Source organism: Vombatus ursinus, unplaced genomic scaffold (genome assembly GCF_900497805.2).
Source record: "Vombatus ursinus unplaced genomic scaffold, bare-nosed wombat genome assembly UNPS02014826.1, whole genome shotgun sequence".
NCBI classification, from domain to species: domain Eukaryota; kingdom Metazoa; phylum Chordata; class Mammalia; order Diprotodontia; family Vombatidae; genus Vombatus; species Vombatus ursinus.
The window spans coordinates 4,729,586-4,756,785 of record NW_020954604.1 but is presented as its reverse complement, the minus strand read 5'-3'; the positions used below and the strand labels follow the sequence as shown (position 1 = coordinate 4,756,785).

At 40.3% G+C, this 27,200-nt stretch overlaps 1 protein-coding gene across 1 annotated transcript in view; it reads left to right on the top strand.

The window, feature by feature from the left end:
* The window catches only part of OPN5 (opsin 5), a 40,708-nt gene extending 13,870 nt beyond the window's left edge, over nucleotides 1-26,838 (top strand). Inside the window, exons 3-6 of the mRNA XM_027838317.1 lie at nucleotides 3,208-3,378; nucleotides 8,007-8,341; nucleotides 17,896-18,137; nucleotides 26,775-26,838. Of these exons, the coding sequence (XP_027694118.1) occupies nucleotides 3,208-3,378; nucleotides 8,007-8,341; nucleotides 17,896-18,137; nucleotides 26,775-26,838 (812 nt within the window). The remainder of the gene's footprint in view (nucleotides 1-3,207; nucleotides 3,379-8,006; nucleotides 8,342-17,895; nucleotides 18,138-26,774) is intronic.
* Nucleotides 26,839-27,200: the final 362 nt, after the last annotated feature.

Here is a 27,200-nt window from a genome sequence, read left to right as displayed (position 1 = left end):
GCTAAGGGGAGCACCCACAGTGGTGAAATGACAGGCTCTTGATGTATTGAACCTTTCTGTGCATTCTCTTAATAAGGCCCAGTTTGGGAGAATATTGAGAAGAATGTTGGCTCTTTAGCAATGAGATAACCATCCTTTCAGATTGCTTCCCCACTTTCCACGAAGCCAGTCACACTTTGGTCCAATGGGAAACTCATTCATTTATTTCTTTAAATCAACAAGCAATTCATTTGTCACTATTCAGTTCAATGTTGTTTGATTGCCTCTATCAATTCAATTCAATTCAGCAAACATTTATTAACCAGCTAACATGTACTACTTAGGCACTAGAAGAGCTAAATTTTCACCCTGTCCTCATGGAGATTAGTATTGGTGCTAATGAAGACTGTCCTTCCTGCCCTTCCCTCCCAATGCATTCCTTTCTTACCACCACACCTTACAATCCCTAGGTTTTTCAAAAATCAATTTCTATAGAAGTCCTTTCCTGATTCCAACTGCTTTCCCCTTGAAATTACCTGGTGTTTACTTTACATTTATACATTTTGTATTTATTTACTTTTATGGATGTTGTTTTCCAATAAATGGTAAGTTCCTTGAGGGCAGAAACTGTTTCACTTTTGTTTTTCTCATCTCTAGAGCCTGGCACATAGCAAGCATCTCATGAATGTTTATTGATTAATCGATAACACCTCTATTAGCTTGGTTGGCTAGAAGGCAGTTCTGATGAAGCCATAGGCTTCGTCCCCAACCTCCAGCCAAGCATCCTGCAAGCCTATGGTATTGAGCACATAGGGAGCTAACGAAGAAGAGTTCAGATGAATTGGTAGGAATTCTTATCCAAGACTGAAAACAAACAAACTTGAAAGTCTATTTTTGCTCTATGGATGGTGAATCAGTAGCAGTGACCCTGGCACACAGAAAACAGCATAACTGGTTTGAGAAGGGAGTTATCAAGTGATAATTATTCTGTCACCTCTCCAAGTCTCATTTTCTTCATCTGCAAAATTAGGTAGTTTCCCAGTCTAAGTTATAGGATATTTCTAGAGCAATAATAATTCATACTTATACAGGCTTTTCCTCTACAATTATCTTGTGAGGCAGGTAGCGCCAATCTTATTATGCCCATTTTGCAAACGAGATAGCTGAGGCCCAAGTTGAACAGCTAGTTAATAACAGATTCAGGATTTGAACCCAGTCACTAGGTCATTCTATCTGTCTAATCAGCTAAAGTAGCTTCTTTAGATAAACACATTATGTAAACTCATTTTCCCCCATTTCCCTCTTCATGTTCCCTTCAGGGAAGGAGTAGGCCACTAAATGTAATACAGTAATTGAACAGGAAAGCTTGGATGAATCTAAGCAGAAGGATGCTTTCTAGAGAGTCAGAGAAAATGAAGGAGCTCTGATGAATAAATAACTAGAGCCTCCAAGGTCCAGGGAGGGATGCAAAGAGCTTGAGCCCAGCACTTACTGAAATTGCTTTTCTTTATTTCACACAAAAATGAGCACGGCCCAGCAAAATATGTGGATACCCTGTGGAAAAGCCAGGGTTTAAACCTAGCCCCCAGTGATGGCCCTCTCCTCAAGTCTTCCTCATGCCAGGCCCAGTGCTCTGCCCAAGGCAGCAACTGGTTGCCTCTGTCTAGTCCAACACCCTTATTTTGCAGATAAGATAAGGAAACTTTCTTTTGCCTTTATTTTTATTTTTGTATTTCCAGTGCTTAGCACAGTTTCTGGCTTATAGTAGGTGCTTAATAAATGTTTATCCACTGACTGATTGATCTACTGAAGTCCTTGGAGGGTAATAATTTCAAAATAGATTCTCTGAGTATGGAACGGGTCATTAATCAACTTAGCCAGAATAGGTGGGTCAAGTTCTCTCGTGAGAAGGGAGTTTTAATAGATCAGAGGATAGATAATGGTGCTTCCCACCAGGTAACTGTAGGGTACTGGTCATTCTAGTGTGCTAGGGGAACCTTGTCTAATCCAGTAGCACAATTAGATCAAAATCATTACCTGGAGCCGGGAACAATTCCAAGGACAGGTCAAGGTAGGACCAGGTATGAAGTAGGCCTGGAGATCACCAAATGCAACTTTATATTGTGCTTGTCTGTTGACTGTGGCCCCTGCTCACAAAAGAACAGATGTACACTCTTAGAATTTTGCACAGGCAGTCTTTGGGCATGGAACATCTGAGGGAGAGGAGGAAGACTATAGCCCTGAAAAAAAAAATCCTTCTCCTTCAATATTTTGCCTCAACAGTGATTGGTTCCCATTTTTTTTTTGGTTGGGTAAACCCCTTTCAACAACAAGATGTATCGTGAACTCCCACAGTAAATCTATCTATCTATCTGTCTGTCTATCTATCTATCTATCCATCTATCTATCTGTCTATCTATTTATCTATCTAATTTATCTATTCTGAAACTATTTATTGCTTTAAGTGTCATTAAATAATTTTTAGCATGAGTCCCTTGGACCATTGATGTAAACTACTGACCTAGGCCACCATTGCAGCTCCACAGCCTGATTCTATGGACTTTCACATGAACTTAATTTTGAACAACAGACAGAACTGAGGTGGTAGAAAAAGTACTATGACAGAACTCAGGAGCCCTGGGTTCCACTCCTTCCTCTGTCTTCTTCTGACTTTGTAATTGAATCTCTCTTGCCTTAAATTGTTTCCTTTGCAAGGTGGGGATGAAAATATCTTAAATGCCTGGAAGCAAGGGGCTGGAATAGTTTATCTCCTAACCATCCTTCTAGCTCCAAGAATTATGGGGCCAGGGGCTAGACTTGTGATTTCATGGGTATGGGAAGCTTCTGATTAGGAAGCTGCATCTACCAATGCAGATTGGCACCTCTTTTGCGATTTTCACTCTTAGGAAGCTGCCTTTAGAAGGTTAATGACTTTTCCAGGGTCACCAATGTAGTATATGTCAGCCATGGGCTTTAAATCTAGGTCTTCCTCACTCCAAGGCTGGCTCTCTATCCACTTTGCCAAAGTAGTAAATAAGAGTAAGAATCTGAACTCAGATCCATAGCCCTGTCCATTGTACCACTTAGAGTTTTTTTTTTTCCAGAAGTTGTCTCTCATCTAAACAATCTAACAAAGGGGAGGAATGGAGTGGCATCAAGGGAAGGAGTAAAATGATTGTTTTGATAACACCAACATTTCCCATGGTAAACTGTGTTTTTCTTTTCTAGTTGTAGGCAAGCCTTTCACGATCATTTCTTGCTTCTCTCATCGCTGGGTGTTTGGCTGGGTTGGCTGCCGCTGGTATGGATGGGCCGGTTTTTTCTTTGGCTGTGGGAGCCTTATCACTATGACTGCTGTCAGCCTGGACAGATACTTGAAAATCTGCCACCTGTCTTACGGTAAGTTGGCAGGTTCCTGCAGAAGTGTCCTTCTCCTTTCTTGGGAGGCAGGGCTGGAGATTGGTTTGGGAGGACTGAATCAGATCCATAGCCCTCAGAATGGCATCTGTGTAATCTCACGTAAACTCCCATGGCCCAACATATCCTATTTTTTTTTAAACATTATCTCAAAATGCTTTCTGGTACTAGGCCACCAAACTGGAGAAAGTGGATCATTTTTCCTCATGCATCTTGTATCTTAGCTTCTTCCTTATGTGAAGGGAAGGAATATAATTAACTGGTGGAATCCCTGGGTAATAGATCCTCAGTCCATCTGCCTCAGAGAAAAATCTAATTATAATTAAATATGGACTTGATTTTCTCCTCAGGCTCAGGTCCACTCAGTTGTTGAGTCAAAGGGGATTCCAAAATGAAAAATCTTCTCTAGGGAAATACCTTGCCTACAAAGCTTTGAACATCTCTGTATGTCCAGGCTTAGTCAATGTAAAGTCACAAATTAAAGTGTTTTGGTAAAAGCATTTTTCTCCCTCCTGAATGTGGAATGGGATGGGGATTGTGGATGTCAACTCAGGAGGAAAAAAATGATAAAATTGATAAAAGATTTCAGGGATTGATAAATGTTTTTTTCAAGTAGATCTTTCACTATGCTGAAAACGTTTGAGTCAGTCAGTGGTTTTTCCTTTTTGGACACAGAGGACTTGTGGGATCAGAGGAGCACTCTCTGAGGTTTAAGTTTAACCAATTAGGCTTAAGTTTACTTAACCCCCTAGGCTGAAGTTTAGGCACTCTTGGAATGCTCAGGGTAAGTACTATGTTTACAATGCTCTTTAGCAAGATCAGTCATCTTTGATTCAACTGTCAATTATTTTTAGCCTTTAATCTTCAACTAAAGCACTGAGACCTCAGACAAGGGAGAAAAATGGGTCAAGCTAGTTTTGTCTATCTTAATGTGATAGAATCTTACCTTTAACAGTTAATTTGTGAGGGGTGGAATTTGGGCCTGTGATTTCATCACAATATTTTTTTTTAATGAGCACTGGATTACTTGTTTGATCATTCCTGCAACCCTAGCCCAACAATCATTTTGGAGTTGTTAATAGATCCAACATGAACCAAGATGCCAAGTACAACCCAGTCGATATCCATTTGCTGATCAGTAATCAGTGTTTTGAGTTATTTCATCTTGAATGAAGGGACACTGCTTTTAAATTTTATAGTTGGTGTCAAAATTTGGGCAATTAACAGTCCTATGGATGTAAACAAGATCCTGTTTACTCTAGAAGAGAAGAAAGGTTTTTAGACCAAAATAATACCTTCTATATCCCAGGGAAGGTGTGGTCAAACAAGTTCAGAGGGAGTCTAAATGTTAGCTTCTCTCTTCTCTAAAGATTCTGCTTTAGCCTGTGGCTTTGCCTCAGTCTAAGGGATGATGCTATTGATTCCCAGAAACAGTTGGGGACAGGGGAGGCATTGAGCAGAGGAATGGTATGGACACTGGCTAGCTTTTCAGAGTCTTCTTTATAGCCTGGCTTCACTGTTTTGTTTGAAGTTGTTTGGACATCCCAGAACATCTGAAGCACTCATAGCATCACAGAATCATAGAATCTTAAGATTGGAAGGAATCATAGCTGTTAATTGGTCCAACTGCCTATCCAAGACAGGAATCCTTTTGACAGCATCCCTGATCGCAGGACATCCAGCAATCTTGTTTGAATGCCTCCCGTGTTGGGAAACTCACTACCTGAGGCAGTCTGGTTCCATTGTTGTTAAATGGTAATTTCTATTGTTGAACCAAAATCTGCCTCCCTGTAACTTCCACCCATTGGTCCTAGTTCCCTCTGGAGCATCACAGAACAAATCTACTCCCTCCTGTATATGACAACTTTACACGATATCCAAATGTAAGTACAAAACACCTCACAAAGTCACTTATATATGTTTTTTATTGAATTATCTGTTTTGGATGATCTGTGCCAATGCTCCCTTCCACTAGGGTGGATAATCGAGAGTGGACTACACAAGAGTTACTTACTTAGCCACTCTGTTCCTAGATTGTGAATTTTAAATCTTTTGATCCAACTCACAGTGTGATTCAGCTTGATAAATGAAGATTTTAAAATGGCAACAATTGTGTAAACGCAATATAGACACTAGTCACTAGACGAGGTGCCAGAGTGGAGCTAAATGTACAAGTTCTTTTCCTATTCTTTTGGAATTCAAATCAACTCAACAGACACTCATTAGGTGCCAAACACAAGGCCCCATGCTAGGTGCTGGGGTTACACAGAGATATAAGATGTAGGCCCAGCCTTAAAAGAGCTTACAATCAATTAGGGAACATAAGACATGGACATTAACTATAATGTAAATTAGAATGTAGGAACAAAAGAGAGCGCTTATAGAGTGCTGTGAGAAATTTCAGGAGGAAGATTACTTTCAGCTGGAGTTGGGGGGATGAAGGATCAGGGAAGGTTTTATGGAATAAGTGACATGTGAGATGGGGTTCTTAAAGAGTCACAAAATCATGGATCTAGAACTGGAAAGAACTTTAGAGGCCATTGAGCTCAATCCCCTCATTTTATGGATGAGGAAACTGAGATGCGGAGAAGTTAAGTGACTTGCCCACGATCATACAGCTAGTAAGTGTGTGAGACTGTATTTGACCTCAAATCTTCCTGACTCCAAATCCAGTTCTCTCTCCACAAGAAACCTAGCTATCAGGAAGAGATTTGTGGGATGGGAAAGGAGCCCATTGGGGGAAGGCACTGAGCATGGCAGTTTGGCTGATTCACAGAGTATGTGAAGAGGATCATGAAGGAAGATTGCAAGGGTAGGTTATAGTCAGAAGGTGAAAATGGTTGAATGCCAGCCTATGGAGTTTAGCTCTCATTTGGAGAGGTTTAAGAGCAGGGGAGGAATGTGATTGGAGTCCTATATTTGGCAGTCTTGTGCCAGATATAGTGGCAAGAGAGGAGAGAATGGTAGTAGGGATAATAGTTAGGAGGCTTATGGGGTAACCTAGGCAAGAAATAATGAAAACCTCAGGTAGGTTTGACTGTGGGAATAGAAAAGAGAGGTAGGTTGAGAAAATCAATTTATTTCAATTAAAAAAAAATTATCAACTGTCTACCCTGAGGATCCCTCTGGTAGGCCCTAAGGGAGACATACAGTTTAGATGAAATGTGTCACGTAGCTTCCAGTCTAGAAATATCAGCAGCATGGCGGCTAAGGCAAAACAACTGGTTGGATATGAGGAGTGAGAGACAGGGGGGACCAAGAGGATTAAACAAGCAGAGCATCTGAGTCTGAGGGTGAATAGATCAAACTTCTCTGAAATTGATCTTCATGTTTAGTTTCTGATACTTTAGACCCAGACAGATAAACATCCAGAATTCCACTTCCTTGGATCTAACAACCAAGGTGTGTGTGTGTGTGTGTGTGTGTGTGTGTGTGTGTGTAGGTAGGTGTGTGTGTGGGTAGCACTCTTTTCAAGTTAAAGTCATAATTTAAGCCAACCCTTATTCTGTGGTAGTGAAATTGAACTCCTGAAAAATGTTCCTTGGTGCAGCACTATTGCTCTTTCAAGATGACAGGACTTGTCTTTTTGGGGGATTCTATTTTGGTTAATGGAAGCTACCACTGGGGAACAGAGGGATGCTCTCAGAGAATTCCATCCACAACGCTTTCCGAGCTTCTCTGTAAGATAATCTGGCTCTCTCGTGACTGCTGGGGAAGAGAGATGGTTAATCTGATGCAAACAGGGAGGCTGTGCTACCAGTTGCCACAGAGAGACATTTGCTTTAGTTTTGTAACATATTGTAATGATGAACATCTCCTGCACATACATACACATTTCCTGACAAGGACATTAAGAGGTCAAATGAGATAAGAAGGTGCAAAAGCTTTTTGGAAGAAAGGTGTTCAATAAATACAAGGTATGATTTATTCTTTTTTCCTCACCTGATATGAACTTGTCTTTGAGTGCATTTGGGTGCCTGGTGAGTAGGGAATTTGAGGGGTCCTGCTAAGGTTTCCCCATCCTGAAATAACTTAGATCCATAAGTTGTCAAAGTTGGAAACTAGTTTAATCCTCTCATTTTATAGATGAGGAAACTGAGGCCTAGAGAGGCTACTTAATGAAGGTCAGTCAATAGATGATCTATCAGTGGCAGGGTGGGGATTTGAACCCATGTCTCTTGACTCCTAATTCAGTGTGCTTTCAATGGCACCATGGTGAGTCTTTTGAGAACATGAAATTCCACTGTTAGGAAGTCATTCTTCTGGCATTATGTCTCTGAGAGAACCTTATTAAACTCCAGTATCTTGGAGAAGGTAATGTAGTGAGTCTCATCAGTCCTTAATAACTTACTTAGTGTTAATGCTGTTGAATTTGTATATGAGATTACTTTCTATGGGAGTTAGCTGAGAGGGGCCCCTGGCTAACCTATGTTTGAGGGAGAGGGTTGGGAAATCTACAGAGAATAGGGTGCCTCCTGGGGAAGATGCCCCAGTGGGGGTGCTCTGAAATCCTTTGCAGGGAGTCTCCCATGCTCTGGACATAGTTGGCTCCTGTACATAAAGCTGACTCTCAGAGCTTCTAAGTAATGCTTTTTTCCCCTTCCACCCAGGGACGTGGCTGAAGAGACACCATGCCTACATCTGCCTGGTAATCATCTGGGCCTATGCTACCTTCTGGGCAACCATGCCCTTGGCAGGTCTGGGGAACTATGCCCCTGAGCCCTTTGGAACATCCTGCACCCTGGACTGGTGGCTGGCACAGGCCTCTGCGACTGGACAAACGTTCATCCTGAACATCCTCTTCTTCTGTCTCTTGCTCCCAACGGCCGTGATCGTCTTCTCCTACGTCAAGATAATTGCTAAGGTCAAGTCCTCCACCAAAGAAGTGGCCCATTTCGACAGTCGGATCCAGAGTAGTCATGTGCTGGAGATGAAACTGACCAAGGTACTGGAGTCATATGTTGGAGGAAATACATTTTGCTGGCTCTAAAAACGTAGTTGGGACATAGAGGAGAAAGGGATCAGGAAAAGGAATGGGTAGAGAAGCAGCAGAAACTAATGGTGATGGTGCCAGACTCTCTCCTCTGTCCTATGCTATCTTACTGCTCTAGGTTTTTAATTTACCATTCCCATACACATCTCTGCTGTACTCACTTAATTTGGACACAGAATCATTGAATTGGAAGTGAAGGGAATAAGTATTTTTTAGTGTCTACTTTATTGTACTAAGTACTTTTTACAAATATTATCTCATTTGATGAGATAGGTACTATTATTATCCCATTTTATAGCTGAGGAAGCTGAGGTTAAGTGACTTACCCAGGGTCACACAACTAATAAATGTTTGAGACCAGATTTGAACTCAGGTCTTCCTGACTTTAGGCCCAATGATCTATCCATTGTACTACCAGGTCTGAACCTTCAACATGCTCTAATTTAACCCCTTAAATTGAATCATAAGTATACAGCTGGAAGGGGCCCTAGACACCATCTAGTCTGACCCCTTTATTTTACAGATGAAGAAACTGAATCCTAGAGTGGTTACATGATTTGCACAAGGTTGTACAGGTAGTAATTAGCAAAGATAGGATGTGCACTCTGGTCATCTCACTCCAGATCAGCCATCTTTCTGCTATACCACATTGCATGAAGCCCTGCTAAACATTTCCAGACAAGTGGTCTTACTTATACTTTTTGTTGTTCAGTCGTGTCCAAACTTTGTGACCCCATTTGGGATTTTCTTGACAAAGATACTGGAGTGGTTTGCCTTTTCTTTCTCTACCCCATTTTACAGATGAGGAAACTGAAACAAACAGGGTTAAGTGACTTGCCCAGGGTCACACAGCTAGTAAGTCTCTGAGGCCAGATCCAAACTCAGGTCTCCCTGACTCTAGGCCTAGCACTCTATTCACTGTGCCATCTCGCTCAATTTTAAGCCCTCCCTTAATGAGAAACTCACCTCCTAAGGATCCCAACGTGGTTTTGGACAGCTCTGATTGTTAGGATTTATACTGAGCAAAATCTGTATGCTTAATGTATACTTAATATATACTTAATCGTTCTGGCTCTGCTTCCTGGAATCAAGTACAATATAATCCTTTGTCACCATGATGGTTCCCTGAATCCTTGAAGGAAGATATCATCTCTCTCCCCTTACCTCCCATCCTTCATCTTTTCTTGTGGTTCAATGTCCCCAGTTCTTTTAATTAGTTGATTGTTAATCTCTGGTTATGACTTATGATGTTAGTTGGTATAAAATGTTGGGGCTAGATTCAATGATCCCTAAAGTCCCTTACAGCTCTGCCATCCTATGGTTCTATGATCCTGCAGTTCTTCTGAAGATGATTATTTTCTCCCGAGCACCATATCTTTAATTCAAGTTGCTGTCTCTAGATGCCTAGGCTTGGCTGTGCTGAATATTAGGAGACATTAAGAATAATAGTAACAATATCTGACAATAAGATAACTCTTACACTTGGCAATGGACTTTAAATTATCTCATTTTGATCATCAGAATAATGCTGTGAGGGAGGTGCTACAATTATCCCCATTTCACAGGTGAAGAAATTAAGGCTCAGAAAGGTTAAGTGATTTCTAAAGGGTCATGTAGCCAGTAAGTATTTGGGCTAGGATTTGAATACAAGGCTACCTGACATATCCAAAACTTTTACACTGTGCCATACTGATTAGATCTCTCTCTCTCTCACCTCTCTCTCTCTCTCTCTCTCTCTCTCTCTCATAAAATATTGCTCCTTTAAAAGATAATAGCATAAACAGAAATTGATTTCTAATTACTAACATTTGCATAATAAGGTAAAGTAAATAAGAATTTAATTTTTAAATGAGTTCATAAGGTTTTATTATTTAAGGCAGTTATCCTTTCCACATCACTGGTGTTAGGGGCACCATCCGCACCATCCCCCCCTCCCTCCTTGCAATCTGGAAAATCTGTATGAAATTTTTTCACTTTCCCTTCATACCAGAGAAGTCTAAAATTTTTTTCTTTTTCTTTTGTGGAGTGTTTATGGTACCTTATTGTAAAATTTGGGTTAAGTATTTGGTCATAGGTTCTGTGTTATCTGCTGGCCTTCACATGTCATCTATAGCTTCTGTAAAACTCCCCCCCTCCAAATTCCCATTTAATTTCTTATGCTGACCCTCAATATATTGAAATTGGGACAGTGAAAGTTGCAATGTGGAAGGGATAACTGTGCTTATTAAGCCTAATCCAAGAGATATCTATCGGTTTTAATATAGTAGTGGTCATTGTTTTTGTTTTCATTATCCTTTTTGATCTTCTTTTCTTTTAAAAACCTATCATCTATCTATCTATCTATCTATCTATCTATCTATCTATCTACTATGTATATAATTGTCTGTTTATCATCTTTCTCTCCAGGTATTTATTATCTGTCCCTCCCAACTGAATAATAATAATAATAATAAAAGCAAATCCTCATAAAAACATTCATGAAATTCCCATATTAGCCATGTCCAAAAATGTATGTCCCATTGTATATTTTGTCTTCCACCTCTCTGACGTCAGATGGGTAGCATGTTTCATCTTAGTCCTCTGGATTCATAGTTTATCATTACATTCATTAGAATTCCTAAGTCTTTCAAAATTGGCAAGCAACAATTCTGGAGATGTATACCTCAGTTATCCTTTCTCCATCCCAATTTCAATATATTGAGTGTCAGCATAAGAAATTAAATGGGAATTTGGATGGGGGGGAGTTTTGCAAAAGCTGTAGATGACATGTGAAGGCCAGCAGTTAACACAGAACCTATGACCAAATACTTAACCCAAATTTTACAATAAGGTACCGTAAACACTCCATAAAAGATGTATACCTCTTAGCATACCTCATAGGTGGCAGTGTGGCATTATGTCTAGACAGCTGCCCTCAAAGCAAAGAAGTCCTCCCTCTGATGCATATTTGCTGTGTGACTCTGGGCAAGGCACTGAACTTTTCACTGCTCAAGCCAATTCTCTAAAACTACACATCGCAGAAAAGGTGCCAACATGTATCGGGAGAGGGAATTTCCTTACCTTGGCATTCCTTAATCCTAACTACAACTAAATCTCTTACCTGAATGATTCAACTGCAATTATTTTTCAGTCATTATTTAACCTCATTTTATCATACCAGTGTTAAGATGAAGGCAAAATTATGCTAGGTCTTTCCTTTCCATATAGCCAGAAGCCTTCAAGTTATTAACTCTAAATAGAACTGAGCTCCTTTATATTGGGTCAGTTCATTTTGGTATTTCCGTGCTTTGTTGTGGCTTGGCACCCTGCTTTGGCCAGTTTGCTCTGATTCGTGTGTCTGAAGCATTTGTACTTACTACAACCACCATTAAGACCTTATCTGCACCTGTATCTTGCTAATTTTTTTTTCCCAAGGGAACACTCAGCCTCCAAATTGCATATAAAGTCCTCAGGTTGGCAGTTTAACCCCATTCATCTTTTTTGGATTACTCTTCCCTTCATGGTAAAGCAGAGAGAAAGAGAAATATAATGCTCCAGGAAGACTCTCTGAGTTGGAGTAAACCTGCAGAGAAGCTCTTCCCAATAAGGAAAAAAAAATTCTTGACAACTATGACTTTATCTCATTGATTCCAAATAATGTTGCCTTTAGCACTTTCAAATTTTTCAGCTTCTGCAGGTGTCTATTTGGACTTGTTTTTCTGACATTAAATTCTTATTTTTTTTCCTCTTTATATTTTAAATGCATGTTGACAAAGAATGATTTTTAAACAGCTAATGCTATTGATTTGGGCCTTAATAGTCCTCAGAAAAGGGTCTTTAGGCCACAGGGTTATATGGTGGTGTTTTGTTTGGAGATCAAAAGACCTGAGTTTGGGTCCTGGCCCTACAACTTATTAGCTGTGTACCCTTTGATAAGTCATCTCATAGCTGTAGGCTTCATTTTCCTTCTCTGTGAAAGGAAGGGGGTGGATTTCACTTGATGATCCTTGAAGTCCTTTCCAGCTACAAATCCTATACTCTTCTAGCCAGGTTCCTCCACCATTGCTTCTTTGATGGATCATTGTAATTAGGGTTGATGAAGGCAAAGAGCATACCATCCAAACCAGCTTTTTTATGGTTGGTTACCTTAAACAGCTATTTTCTGGGCATCTGTCCAGGATAGTACAGTTAAACCTCATTAATTCAGATGCCACTAATTAGAAAGCTGAGATAATTTAGACTGGAACTAGGCTGAATTTGATCTTTGTACTATACATAGAAAAAAAAAAGGATTTGCTAAACATATTAATGGTCTACACAAGATGGACTAGGAAAATGTTTAAAACTACTTAAGAGGACAAATGATTGTGTAGAACTTTAAAAGTCTTTAAAGACTCCCTCTTACGTATACAATAGATCTATACCTATATCTATGAAGAATTTCTTATACTAATAAAATCAGGTATGACTAGCACAGGTATGTAGATGTTACAGTAGATAAAGTGACAGACCTGGAGTCAGGGAGACTCATTTTCCTGAGTTAAAATCTGGCCTTGGACACTTACTAGATCTGTGCCCTGGGCAGTGTCACTTTACCCTGTTTGTCTCAGTTTCCTCATCTGTAAAATGAGCTGGAGAAGGAAATGGCAAACCATCCCAGTATTTTTGCCAAGAAAACCCCAAATAGGGTCATGAAGAGTCGAACATGACTGAAACAATTGAACAACAACAGACCTCTGTGTGTGTGTACACATACATACATATATACACATACATATGCCCACATTAATGCAGTTTTAAGTGTATATATGTGTATGTGCTAATTCCATGTATATTCTTATATTTACTTAGTATACATAATATATATGTATATACATACATCCCTACACACACACACACACACACACACACACACACACACACAGTGTTTTCAGTCATTTTTTAGCTGTGTCTGACTTTTCATGACCCCATTTGGGATTTTCTCAGCAAAGATATTGGTTTGCCATTTCCTTCTCTAGCTCATTTTACAGATGAGGAACTGAGGTATATCAATTCATGAAGGCAGTTCCCCAAAGGACTATTAGGAAATATTTGTTTTGCTTTGTTCTTGTTACTTTCTGAACTCAGAAATATTAAAACTCTTTTTTCTTTCCACAATTCAGTCAGGGCTTCCCTCGTGTTAGTGAGGATTTTGCTAAATATACAGCTACTCTAAGGGGCATCTAGGTGGTGCAGTGGATAGATTGACTTGCCCTGGAGTCAGAAGCACTTGAGTTCAAATCTGGTCTCAGACTCTTACTAGCTGTGTGACCCTGGGCAAGTCACTTAACCCCTATTACCTCAAAAAAAAAAAAGATAAATATGTAGATACTATGAATTATATGCATAGATACCTTGAATCATCAACTCTTAGTGCTGGCCAGGTTCTTAGAGGTCACCTAGTCTCTCTAATCTCATCACAGATGAAGAAATAGACCCAGAGAGAAGAGTGAGGTAGGATCATTGGTGAAGGGATGGAAATGATCTCAAAGGCCATTTTGTTCAATGCAATGAGGAAACTGAGGCCAAAGATCATAAATTACACACCCAAAATTATACAAATCAATAAACATTTATTAAGTACCTACAATGTACCCAATACCACGATAGGCACTAAGACCTAAATGAAATAGTCCCTGGCTTCAAGGAGTTTTTGTAGTATATGGGAGACAATATTGGAACCCAGGCTCTTTGACTATCAAACCGGTGCTCTTGCCATAATACTATAGCACCTGAAGAGAGCCATATTTCTTCCTAATAACACCAAGGAATGCGGGATTTTGGATATTTTGTGACCCTTTGATTCTTGGCTTCAGCCCAGCATGATCCTCTTGTGCTGTAAGAATGAAAATTCTGTTCCACCTTAGATACTCTACATTCATTACTTACAGAGGGCTCTATTTTTTTTTATTTGTTTTGTTCCTTCCCTTTGTGATTCTTTGAGGTTTGAACATGCAATCATGTTTTCCCCTCTAATGAGTCCCCTCTCCCCCACCCCTCTTTCTTCTGCATCAAATGCTATTTATAGTAGGTGATTGGAACAGAGCCTTATGTGAATATGGCTACTTTGGGATGGCTCTGTCAAAAATTACCCAGCACTATGCCTTGCTTTCAACTCTACTAACCCCCATTACCTGGTCTATGCTCAGAACAGCGCTGGTCATTGCCTGAGGACCCTGGTTGGACTGTAGTAGATGGCCAAAGCTTTCCGGTAGAATGGTGGGGAGCACTGTCCTAAATATTTAAAATCTAGCTCCTGTGCCATAAGTCATTTCCTGACTAATGTGGGAATAACCTAAATGCATGGAAAGATCTGACCTGATTTGTATCCCTTCTTCAGCTATTCAACTATAGCTTTTACTTTGGTTTCAAAATTTGGGTGTGAAGAAAATTGCAACCAGAAATTAGCTGCAGGAGAGATTTTGATTTTTTTTTTTAAAGTAAAATCAACATTATCTACTTCGACCATTTCCAGGATGAACAAACACATGAAAAGACAGAGTTGGAGTCAGAGGGCTGGGGTTCAAATCTTTGATCTGCTGTTTAGTCTCTATATTGTTAAACAAGTCACTTCATTTCTTTGGGCCTCAGTTTCCTCATTTGTAAAATGAGGGGTTGGACTAGATGAACTCTAAAGTCCTTTCTACTTCTCGATCTATGATCTTACCCAGTATGACATTTGGCAAGTCACTTCCGTTCCCTATGTGTCAGTTTCCTTATCTGTAAAGTGAAGGATTAGACTAGATGATCATTGAGATTCCTTTGAATTCTAAATCTTTGATCCTTTGATCTAGGATGCTTCTGGTCCCCAACCTGCATTTCCCAGGTGATAACAGTATCTAAATTTTGCATCCTTAGCATCATTCCTTTGGGTTAAGGCAATAAGCCTTTAGTTAATACCCACATACATTACTTGATACATAATATTTTGGCTTGACATTCAAGAATAGATGATATCCAAGGTGCCATTCAGTTTTAAATCTATGACCCTCTGACTCAGTATCTCATAACTACTTTTTTCCCCTTTGAAAGAGGATGGAGAAGGAGGGCTAAGGCAGTTAATTAGCTTTCACTGACATGCATTACAGAGACAACTTGTCCAAGGTCACTTAACTAGTAAGTGGCAGAGCTGGAATTCAAACTCGTGTCTTTTCTGACCCCGGGTTCCACAGCATCTATGTATTTATCTTTCTTTCTTTCCATCCATTTCCTTCCTTCCTTCCTTTCTTTCTAAATGTATATATATGCATACACACATTTATATGTATATGCATGTATGTATATTTCTATAGAACGTAATATATGCATACTCATCTATATATACACATGTATTTTATATATGCAAATATACACAAGATCACATCTATGTATGCATGTGCTTATATACATATATTCAAAACTTTTAATCACCATTCCCCATCCCTCTTCTCTTTCTCTTAGAGTCGTGTTATAGTCAATCAAATATACTTGACATCATTTGGCTTTTACATCAGTCTGGGGGAGAGTGGGGCTTTATTGCAGAATTATCTCATTTCCTTTGTCTGGGATCTAATTCTTCAATGTGCCTTTTCCAAAGGGGGAAAACAGTACAAATGTTTTAAGTACTTCCTGAATTCCATTGCAAACTCCCATAAAAGGAAAAAATACATAAAATGTAGGAAATATTATTTGCTAAGTGTTAATTTATTTTCTGTCAATGACTTTGGCAGGAGTGCACAAGTATATAGCATAGAAAATGGCTTTTGAGATATTGTGAAATCAGCATATGAGTCACCAAAGGAGAATGGATGAGAGTAATGTTAAACCCCCAGACATCTGCTGAAGCAATGTTTATTTATATATTTATTATTTATTTGGGAATTTCGAAAAAATGCATTCACTCCAGAGCCTCTAGGCAGCCATTCCATATGAAAACAAAAAAAATCATCACAGAGCAAACAGAGTAGAACTTCAACCCAACAGGTCTCTGGAGAAAGATGGCAAGCAAAGCCCAGCAGGAAATTTGCATGTGATTATTAGGCTTGTTCTAATTCTTGGTAAAACACAGGTGAGCATTGCAGGCGCTGGAATGTGAGGAAGCCCCTACTGGGCCTACATGGTTCACTCTGAGACCTGGGCCACGTTCCTTAAGCTCCCAGTCCTTAACTTAAAGGCAATTTGGGAATGTAGAATTTACACTGGCTTTAGAAAGCCTAAATCTGATTCTCAGAGGCATTACCCCACTACTTGTGTGACCTTGGGCAAGTTACTTTCACATACTCATCTGTGAAATAAAGTGGCTGGTGAGGCATCTAGGTGCCACAGTGTTGAGTGTTAAGTTTGGATGGATGAAGACTTCAGTTTAAATTCTCCTTCAGATACTGTGACTTGTGTGAACCTAGGCAAGGATCTGAACCTTTCTGGGCCTCAGTTTCCTTACCTATAAAATCAAGGGTTGGGCTGGATGGCCTCTAAGTTCTTGTCTAGGTCTAATTCTGTGAAATTGTGATGGGATCAAAGAGCTGGAAGGGATCTCAAAGGTCATGGAGTCCCTCGTTTTAGCTTTAAATCCTATGATCCAATGAAGAATTAACATGCGTCCCCGAAGAAGATTCGTACTGAAATTTCAACGAGGGCAAAGTTTTCCCTAATGGCAAATCTGGGTCACTGAAAGTTTCATTAAGGTGAACAAATCCCCCAAGTAGGTTTTAAGTGGATGTGGGCTGAGTAATCAGGACAGACTCAGGAAGACGTGTGCTTATTGGCATGGTTTCTTTTCTCCCAAACTGAGCACATCTCAGTTCATTTTAGACTTTGGGTGCATTTGTATCCCTGGAAGAATGCGATATAGAGAGGGCAGCGACTTATGGCAAATAGGATAAAGAGATTAGTAATGACTCGGCCAGCCTCTACCAAGTGGTGGCATGGAGGTGACGCTGAATTCTCAAAGGCTACGAAGAGTTGGACAGGATTGAAACAACTGAACAATAACTGTCTTGTAAACCACCAGTATTAGAGAAAAGTCACTCAACTTCCTTGGGTCTCAGTTGCCTCTTCAGTAAAATGAGCATATTGGGCTAGATGGCCTTTAAAGTCCCTTCCAGCTATAAATCTATGATCCCATGACCTAGTTTGCAATCTGGGGTCTGTTATTCACTACGTGTGCTACCTTGGCGAATCTTTTCACGTCTTAAGGTTTTAATTTCTTCATCTACAAAATAAGATGGGTTGGACTTTATGGTCTAGGATATTCTTTCCAACTATAAGTGTGTGTTCTTATGAAATATTAATGGCTAAAGCACTCTATGGGGACATGCAAAATAAAGTCTAGTTATCTGGAGGGAGGGGAAGAGGATGTTAGGTAGATTTTCCAGGTTGTGTGTAGTCATTGTTTTTCATCTGTTTCTTTTAATCATTTTATAGTTTTCCATATTCTGGGCCCTTGTGTTTCATATATAGTATTGCATATCTGCCAATTGATTCTCTCGTTTGCTATCTTCTCTCACCAGGTGGCAATGTTGATCTGTGCAGGGTTCCTGATTGCCTGGATCCCCTATGCCGTGGTGTCAGTGTGGTCAGCTTTTGGACAGCCTGATTCCATCCCAGTTCAGTTTTCAGTGGTGCCAACTTTGCTTGCGAAGTCAGCAGCTATGTACAACCCAATTATTTACCAGGTCATTGACTGCAAATTTGCCTGTTGCCAATCTGGTAGGCAGAAAGCAGCCAAGAAGGAATCTTTGAGGGATTACAGGTAACTTCTATAAAGCACTGACAAGGTCTACGTTATATCCTCTTAAGTCAAAGATAAATTTTTGCTCAGAAACCAATAGATAGGATCAGGCCACTCTGGGCTGGAGTTGTCTTTTGGTGAAACAACATAGCCAAGTTGCAAACTAAAAAGGATGGCATCTACTATAGGTATAGTGAACAGAATTCTGAACTTGGTACCAGAAAACCTGGCTTTGAGTCCTGGCTCTGCCATTTAGAAGTGAAGTGAGTGTGGACATCTTTTCTGAGCCTTGGTTCCTTTATCTATAAAATGGGGAAATATCTGCCTTATATAACTGTGAGGCTCAAATGACATAATGTTAGCTCTCATTTATTGTAGTCCTTTAAGGCATTCATGGTGCTTTATATCCATTATTTTGCTTGAGGTGCACAGTAACCTGTGAGGCAGATGCAATTATTACTCTCCTTTAATACATCAGTGGATCAATAAAAAGAGGTTCCTAGAGGTCAAATGACTTACCTAGAGTCATATAGTTATCTGAAGCAGGATTTGAACTTAAGTCTTTCAGAATCTAAATCCAGGATTCTATCCATTACACTCTTTTGCCATCAAGTAACCAAGTCATTGTTAAGTAACTACTACAGGCTAGGCAATGTTCTAGGTTTACAAAATGTTCTGCTGATGTGAGCGTATTGCTTACTACTTACCAAATAGCATTAAGTCAAGCACATCAGGCAATGTTTATGTAAGGAGGTGAGGTTGTTTTTTATTGGGGGAGGGGAGAAAGGATGAGTAACATTCAATTTTTTGATCCCAGATCACCAGAGTCTATGTAAGTCTTTTTTTTTCTTCTCTTTTCTGAGCAGCCACTACATAGCTATCCCAGCTTCCTATACTCACGGAATCACACCAATTTTCTTCTTTTTGTTGCCGTTGTTCTGTTGCTCAGTCATGTCTGACTCCATGTGGACAAAGTCCATGGGATTTTCTTGACAAAGAGACTGGAGTAGTTTGCCATTTTCTGTTCTAGTGTGTCTATTTTACAGATGAGAAACTGAGGCAAATAAGCCTTAAGTCTTTTCATGTTCAGGTCTTGCCAAGGGTCTGAGGCCAGATTTGAACTCAGATCTTCTTGACTCTAGGCCCGGTGCTCTATTCACTGCACTCACCTCTCTAGGCTAGTCAAGAGGCTGAGATAGGCTTTAAGTCAGGGATCAGGAATACCATAGGTAATTGATAAGAAGGCTTTGGCCCTGTTTTATTTAGCTTCATCAAGGGGACTCTCATGTCATCTCCCAGGGGGTCTCAGAAGACTTCAGAATTGTTAGTCTCTGGAGGGAGGGCAGGACTGGATTGTATTCCAGAACCTTTCGGGATTGGCCTTTGGCAAAGGAGTAGTAGGGGACTGCTCCCCTCTATTCTCCCAAACACTCTGCTCGCTTGCTGACTAGTATACCCTCCAGATGGCTACTATAAAAGCGCCTTACATCATCTTTTCTTTAAGCAGCATAGAATAATGGGAATAGTCAGAAAATCTGGATTTTAATCCCTTTCTACCTTTAACTATAGAACCTTCTTTGAGACCTAATTTTTTTTCAGCTAGAAAGTGGAATCCAGATTTTACTTATACATTTATGATATATACATAGGTGGCCCTTCACTATTCAATAATTCTACCTCTAGACTCTTATCAATTGCCTATAGTATTCCTGATGGCGACTTTTTTTTTCTCTTTTGTGGGTAAGAATCCTGGATATAGAATCAGAACACCTGGGTTTAAATCCTGTCTCTGTGACTTCCAATTGCAATGACCTTGACCAACTCGTTTAACCTCTCTGGGCCCCAGTTTCCTCATCTGTAAAATTAAGGGATTGAATTATATAGGGTCTAATTTAGGATCCTACGATCTACGACCCCCCTAAAGAACTGTCTCCATCTGATGACTTAGCCTCCTACTTCAACAAGAAGATCAGCATTCTCCTTACCCTTCCTCTGTTCTTTTCTGCATCATGGCTCATTCTGTTCTCCTTCTTGCTAGGAACAGAAGTATTTCTACTCCCCACTAAGGCTAATTCTTCTGCCTGTCAATGAATTAATCAATCAATAGGCATGTTGCCTATTGTGTGCCTGGCATTGGAGGTATTAAAAATGGCCTCTGACCTCAAGGAGCTTACATTCTACTGGGTAGATAACATATGCTTATATAAATATATGCAAAATATATACAAAATTAATAATAACAGCATTTATACACCACTTGAAGGTTTGCAAAGTGCTTTATATATTTCTCACTAAAACAACCTCAGAACAACTTTATCTTTCCTATGAGGTAGGTGCTGTTTATTATTATTCCCATTTTACAGATAAGGAAGCTGAAGCCCAGAGTGGTAAATGATGTATCTAGGGTCCTACATCTAGTAAGTGTGTGAGACCTGAACTCAAGTCTTCCCAAGTCCAAAGCCTGAACTCTATCCATTTTGCCACCTAGTGGCCAGTTACATGATAATTTGGGTAAAGGAGGTACCATACCTCTATATTTATGGGATCTCATTTTCCTTCCCTCAATAACTATTCTCTATCTCTTAGGCATCTCCAGTCTTTCTTTTCCATTTGACTCCTTCCCAACTATTTACAGAGTTGTTTTGGTCTCTCCCATCCTTTAAACAAAGTTTAAATGTTTTTTTTTTCCCTTTTTAGTTTCTGCTCTGCCCCTATACTCCCCTTCCCTGTTAAATTTCTTGAAATAGCTATCATTACCACCTCCATCACCTTACCCATCAGTCTTTCCTGAATCCCTCTTTATCTGGCTTCTGCTGAAAGTCCTCTCTCAAAGGACACTGAAGATCTCTTAATTGTTAAATCCAATGACTTTCTGCCTCTTCATCCCCTCTGACTTTCCTGCTGCCTTTGACACTACTGATTCTGTAGCTTTTATTGAATACTCTTTCCTACGTTATCTGTAGACACCATACTTAACTTGGTTGACTTGAAGTGCTGGTCCTGGAGTCCTGAAGACCGGAGTTCAAATCTGTCTTCAGACACTCACTAGCTGTGCGACCCTGGCAAATCTCTTAACCTTTTTGTGCCTTAGTTTTCTCATATGTAAAATGGGACGAATAATAGCCCTTTTTTCTCAGGATTGTTTTTTTTTTTCTTGAGGCATTTGGGGTTAAGTGACTTGCCCAGGGTCACACAGCTAATAAGTGTCAAGTGTCTGAGGCCAGATTGAACTCAGGTTCTCCTGACTCCAGGGTCAGTGCTCTATCCACTGCTCTACCTACCTGCCCCCTTTTTCCCCCTCAGGATTGTTGTGAGGAGCAAATGAGAAAACATTGCAAACCTTAAAGTGCCATAAAAATGCCAGCTATTATTATCATTATTATTATATTATCTTGTCTCTTTCACTGATGCCTCATCCTCTTTCTCTCTGGTTCTCTTTGCTGAACTTTTTGCTTCACAGGGTCGTTGTTAGGTTCAAGTAAAGTAGAAACTGGAAAATTCCATACTAGAGGAGCAAGAGTATTTTGTGAAAGTAAAGTAAGGATAAGAGATAGCATACCTTAGTGCAGGGGTGGGGAACTTTCGGCCTCGAGGCTCAAAGGGCCGAACTTGAGGACCTAGAAGCCACACGTGGCCTGAGGCTGCAGGTTCTCTGCCCCTGCCTTAGTGGATAGAGAACTGGCCTGGGAGATGGGAACAAGAAAACATGAGTTCAAATCCTGGTGGGTTGGGACATGTGACTTTGCTGCAGTGTCCCCAGAGACTCTTAAGTTGCAGAGTAGGGACATCTGCCTCAGTGGAGGGAGCTTCTACCCAAGTGAAGGGTTTCATTCAGTTTCAGAAGCCAAGACCTTTGCCACTAATGGTTTTATTGTTAAGCCCTTTTGTGAGATTCCCCTTATCTCCCTTCCAAAGCCGGCCTGGACCTTTTGATCTTATGCAGATGCACTTTCCTTCCTGGCCCCAAAAAGAATCTGGCTCCAGTTTGTCTGCAATTCCCAGAAAAACCCTAAACTTTAGATTCCTTGTAGACTCACTTTATCTCTCTTTGAAAGCACCTTTGAAGAAGTTTGTCTACCGGTCCCAGCTCCATTTGAAAGCAAACTTCCCCCGTCCAGTTCCCTTCATTATCTATTCTCATTGTTTATTCAAATCTCTCAGACCTTCCAAGGAAATTCTCACCTGGACCCTTTTTTTCCAATCACCAGCCCCTCCTCCCAGCTTCAACTGGCCTCTCATTGTGGCTACACCCAATCTCCCTTCCATTGTTTTGCCTTCCTATGACCCCTGGCCATTTCTCACCCTTAATCCTAGCTAGGCACCACAAGGTCCAGGACCCAGGAGTTCTGTTCACCCCAGCTTACTAGCCACTCCCATCCAGATCTCCCTAGACCCTTCCTCCCTCACCCCAAATTACTTGGCCACTCCTAGATACCCCCCACAGTCTTTCTGTCCTTAAGATCCACCTTTGCCCCCATTCAGATGCTGAGCTGTTCTCATGCCTAGAGGCTGAGATTCTCATGTCACCTGGCTTAAGATCCACCTGGCCTCCCCTATTCAGATGCTGAATTTTCCTCACATGCAAAAGGCTGAGACTATCTCATGCCCGCATGAGCATCACCTGTCCTCCCCCATTCAGATACCCCCATTCTGAGGCCGAGCTGTTCTCACCTAGAAGCTGAGATCCTCATGCCCACTTGGCATCACCTGGATCCACTCTAGCCCCCATTCAGATGCTGAGAACCTCTCATGCCCAGAGGCTGAGAATCTCATGTCTGCTCATCCTCACGGGTCACCTGGCCTATATGTGATTTATCTTTAATAAACTATTTCTCTGGCTGGAAGAAGATTGGGGTTGAATTCATTCAGGCAGACCCACGTCAAGATCTTGGGGTTCAGCGCCCCAAAACCCCTCCACCTCTTCACAGGGGCTTCTTGTGCTGATGGATTCTCAGGTTGGATTTTTCTTTTTTAATTGCTATGTAAAGGGTAGTATTATTATTTTAAAGTTAAGTAAAGGCTTAATTAAAGGGAAACTTAAGCTGTTATCATTCATTTCTCCTCATTACAAGTAAATGTAGCTTTTATGGAGCATGCACATATCTAGTCAAAATGGCCCTTTTACTGTTCTTCATATGTAGTATCCATTTTAACTCCTTTTAAGTTCCTTTTTACTGGCTGGCTCCCATGGCTGGAGTACACTTCCCTCAGTTTCTAGTGCTTTTGTCTCCAAATTATCTTTTATTTATTTTATAAACATATGTATATATTTATGTTAGACTATAAGCTTTTTGAGGATAGAGACTGCTGCACTTTTGTCTTGGTATCCTCAGGGCCTACCATAGTGTCTGACATACAGTAGGTGATTAATGAATGCTTGTTGCTCTATGCTGTTTGTCCTTTGTTCTCCAAGAGGACCTTGACATCAGGAAGGTGATGCTGTGACTTGCAAATGAATTGGATTTAAGTGAGGGAAGGCTGTGCAAGGTCACCAATTTTACTTTCTTCTCTGGAGCCATCTGGGTCCAGTGGCGAGATACAGATCAGGACGACTGGAGATGGCCCCCTCTTGCTCTATAGATTGACTAGCAAAGAAGGACATTTCAGAAGGAGAGAAGAACATGAGCCAAAGACTGAAGAGTAATTTGATGTCTTTCTTGGCCATAGTTTTTCATGTTCTTCAGCTTTGATTAAAATCAGAGAGCATTTTGGTGAATATTTTGAATTGCAATAAAATTTAACATGTAAATTAGGTTAGTAAGATTGTCCGCAGGACAAGGTAAAGTCCCTGTCTAGTTTCATCTTTGTATTTGCTTCATCACTGATTATGTAGTAGGTGCTCAATAAGTATTGGGTGTTGCTGAGTGAACTGTGAGAATAACAGTGGATTGACATAATTATACTAAACTTTTGGAATGAGATTCTCCTGAAGGGCAGGAAAAAAACTGGGATCACTGACCTATATCCAGGCTTGGGAAATGAAGAAAAAAAGGAAGGAGCTAGGAGGCCTAGGTCTCTTATTTATTAACTTCATGCTATCACACAGGCATCATTCTCAGTTTCAGAGGCTGCCTAAAGAAGATGCAGCAGCGCTGTCTATTCCACTGGGAAAGCAGAATGTTGTCAATGACCACTTTAAGATGTGATAGAGGTCCCTTTGGCTTTGTGTCCAGAGAGAATGATACGTCTTGCATTTGTATCACCATGTGTCCATGACAAATGCTCATATGCCTGGCTTTAAAGTGGGGCTACTTGGTGGTATAGTAGATAAAGCATCAGACCTGAAGTCAGCAAGACCTGAATTCAAATCTTGCCTCAGACACTTATTAGCTGTGTGACCCTTAACCTTGTTTGCCTCAGTTTCCTCATCTGTAAAATGAGCTGGAGAAGAAGATGGCAAACCCACTCCAGTATCTTTGCCAAGAAAACCCCAAATGGGGTCACAGAGAGTCAGACCTGACTGAAACAACTGAACAACAATTGGATTCAAATGTTCAGATTTGTTGGCCAATTGTGGAGGGTAAAAGTTTGTTCCCTAAATAGTGGAGATGTAAAACGAAGGGTTAGTTAGCTTAGTGGCACAGAGAGCTGGGCCTGAGGTCAGGAAGACTCATCTTTATGAGTTCAAATCTGTCCTCAGACATTTATTAGCTGTGCGACCTTGGGCAAGTCACTTAACTGTTTGCCTCAGTTTCCTCATCTGTAAAATGAACTGGAGAAGAAAATGACAAGCCACTCCAGTTTCTTTTCCAATAAAACCCCAAATGGGGTCACGGAGAGTCAGACATGACTTGAAAATAACTGAACAACCACCAGATTCAAATGTTCATATTTTAGGCCAATTTTGGAGGAGAAAAATGTTCCATAAACATTAGAGATGTAAAATTAAAGGTCAGTACAGTCAGTAAATAAGTATTTATTAAATGTTTACTATACCAAGAACACTGTTAAGTGCTATGAATACCAAAAAAAAAAAAGGAAAAACCAGCTCTTGCTCTCAAAGCTTAAGTTCTAATGGGAATGACAATAAGTGGTCCTCACAGACGGGGGAGTTGGGGCAGGAAGGTCCTTCATTGGAAGGTGGGATTTGAGCTAAGTACTTTTTTTTCTTTTGTGAGGCAATCGAGGTTAAATGACTTGCCCAGGGTCACTCAGTAAGTGTCAAGTGTGTGAGGCTGGATTTGAACTCAGGTCCTCCTGACTCCAAGGCCGGAGCTCTATCCATTGTGCCACCTAGCTACCCCTTTGAGCTGAGTCTTTATGGAATTCAGGGAAACTCAGAAATGGATATGAGGAGGGAGAGCATTCTAGGCAAGGAGGATAGCCGGTGGTAAGACAGAGAGATTTAAGATGGAATGTTATATTTGAGAATCAGAAAGCAGGGCAGCACTTCTCAAACTGTGGGTCATGTTACAACCCACAGTTTAAGAAGCGCTGAAGCAGTTATGAGTAGAAAAAGTTAAGAAGCCCTGGACTAGAGTAGCTAGATTGTAGAATGGTTGGCAGAGAGTAAAGTGTAAGAAGACTGGAAAGGTAGGAAGGGACCAGGAGAGGATATATATATACAAGGCCATTGTGAAGGCAGAAATGACAAGATCTGGCAATGGATTGGATATATGGGGTGATTGAAAAGGATGAGAATGACACAAGAATCAGGGTAATTAAGAAGGCGGTTTTACCACTCACAGTGGTAGCAGAATTTAGAAGAGGGAAGGGTTTGGGGTAAAAGAGTTCTGTTGGACATGTTGAGTTTGAAATGCTTGCAGGACATCCTGTTCAGTATATCCAAAAGGCAGTTAGTGATGTAGGACTGTAATATCAGACAGAGACTAGGGCTGGACATAAAGATCTGGGAATCATATACATAGAGATGATAGTTGAACCATAGGATCTGATTAAATCACTGAATAAGATAATATAGAGAAAGAAAAGGGCCCATGATTAATGGTCATGAAATGGATGAAGAGTGAACCATTTAATCATCGGAAAAAATAGAAGGAGAACCGGGAGAGAGCAGAATCATGAAAACCTAGGGAGGAGAGGGTGTCCAGTAGGAAGAAATAATGCACAAGATCACATATTATAGCAACAATAGAATAACTATAACTTTGGGCATTTTGATCTACAATTCTTAGCCTTTCCAAAAGCAGAAGTAGGTTATTGATATAGTACAGGCTGGTGAATAGGAGGAATCACTGTAATTTATTTCACATTTTAAGAATACGGGGCATAGCCTGGGTGGCCAATTGGCAGTTATATTGCACTGGGGATTTTTATTCAGGTAAGGGTTGGATCAAATGATTTCTGAGCTCCCCTCTAATCCAAGAAATTCTGTGACATCCACACTCCAGCAGTAGTAACAAGTGCATGTCTTTCATGAGGGTTGTTCAAAGACTTCCTTATATTTGTAGGCTTTATTTCAGTCATTTTACTGGAATATGAACTCTTTGAAAGCAGAGACTGATTTGCTTTTTTGTCTCCAAATGTTCAACATACAGTGTAGTGCCTAGCATATAGTAGGTGCTTAATAAATGTTTGTTGATCAATTGATTGATTCTATTACTGCATGGTTATCTGTTCCAAATGTTGTGAAAGAAGCTTTCTTGTTAATCAAGACTGTTTCATGAGATACCATTTCATTTTTCTTCCCCATCATAGGAGGCATACCGTGTCCACCATCAGGAAATCATCATCGGTGTCTGAAACCCATCAAGAGGTATGAAGATAGATATACATACAGCATGCAAAAGTGCTCCTATGGACATTTATTTACTTCTTTGATCCATCATCACCAATATTTTCAGTTGTGAACATATTTTTCTTTGTCTTTAAGTATTTCTTTTTTATCTTGTGTTCTGCATAAGGTTTCTGTAGATTCAATCTTTTCTCAAATCAGAGGGTTCTAGGATGCTTCAGTGGAGTATGGAGACAAGAATTATGTGATTCTGTGTTGGGTTATAGTATTAGGATAGCCATTCACTATTGAGGTCTTTATTGGTATATTTCCTTTCCCTCAGACTTTAAGATAAACAGGTGGTAGGATTTAAAACTCTAAGGGACTTTAGAGGCTATCTGTCCCAGTGG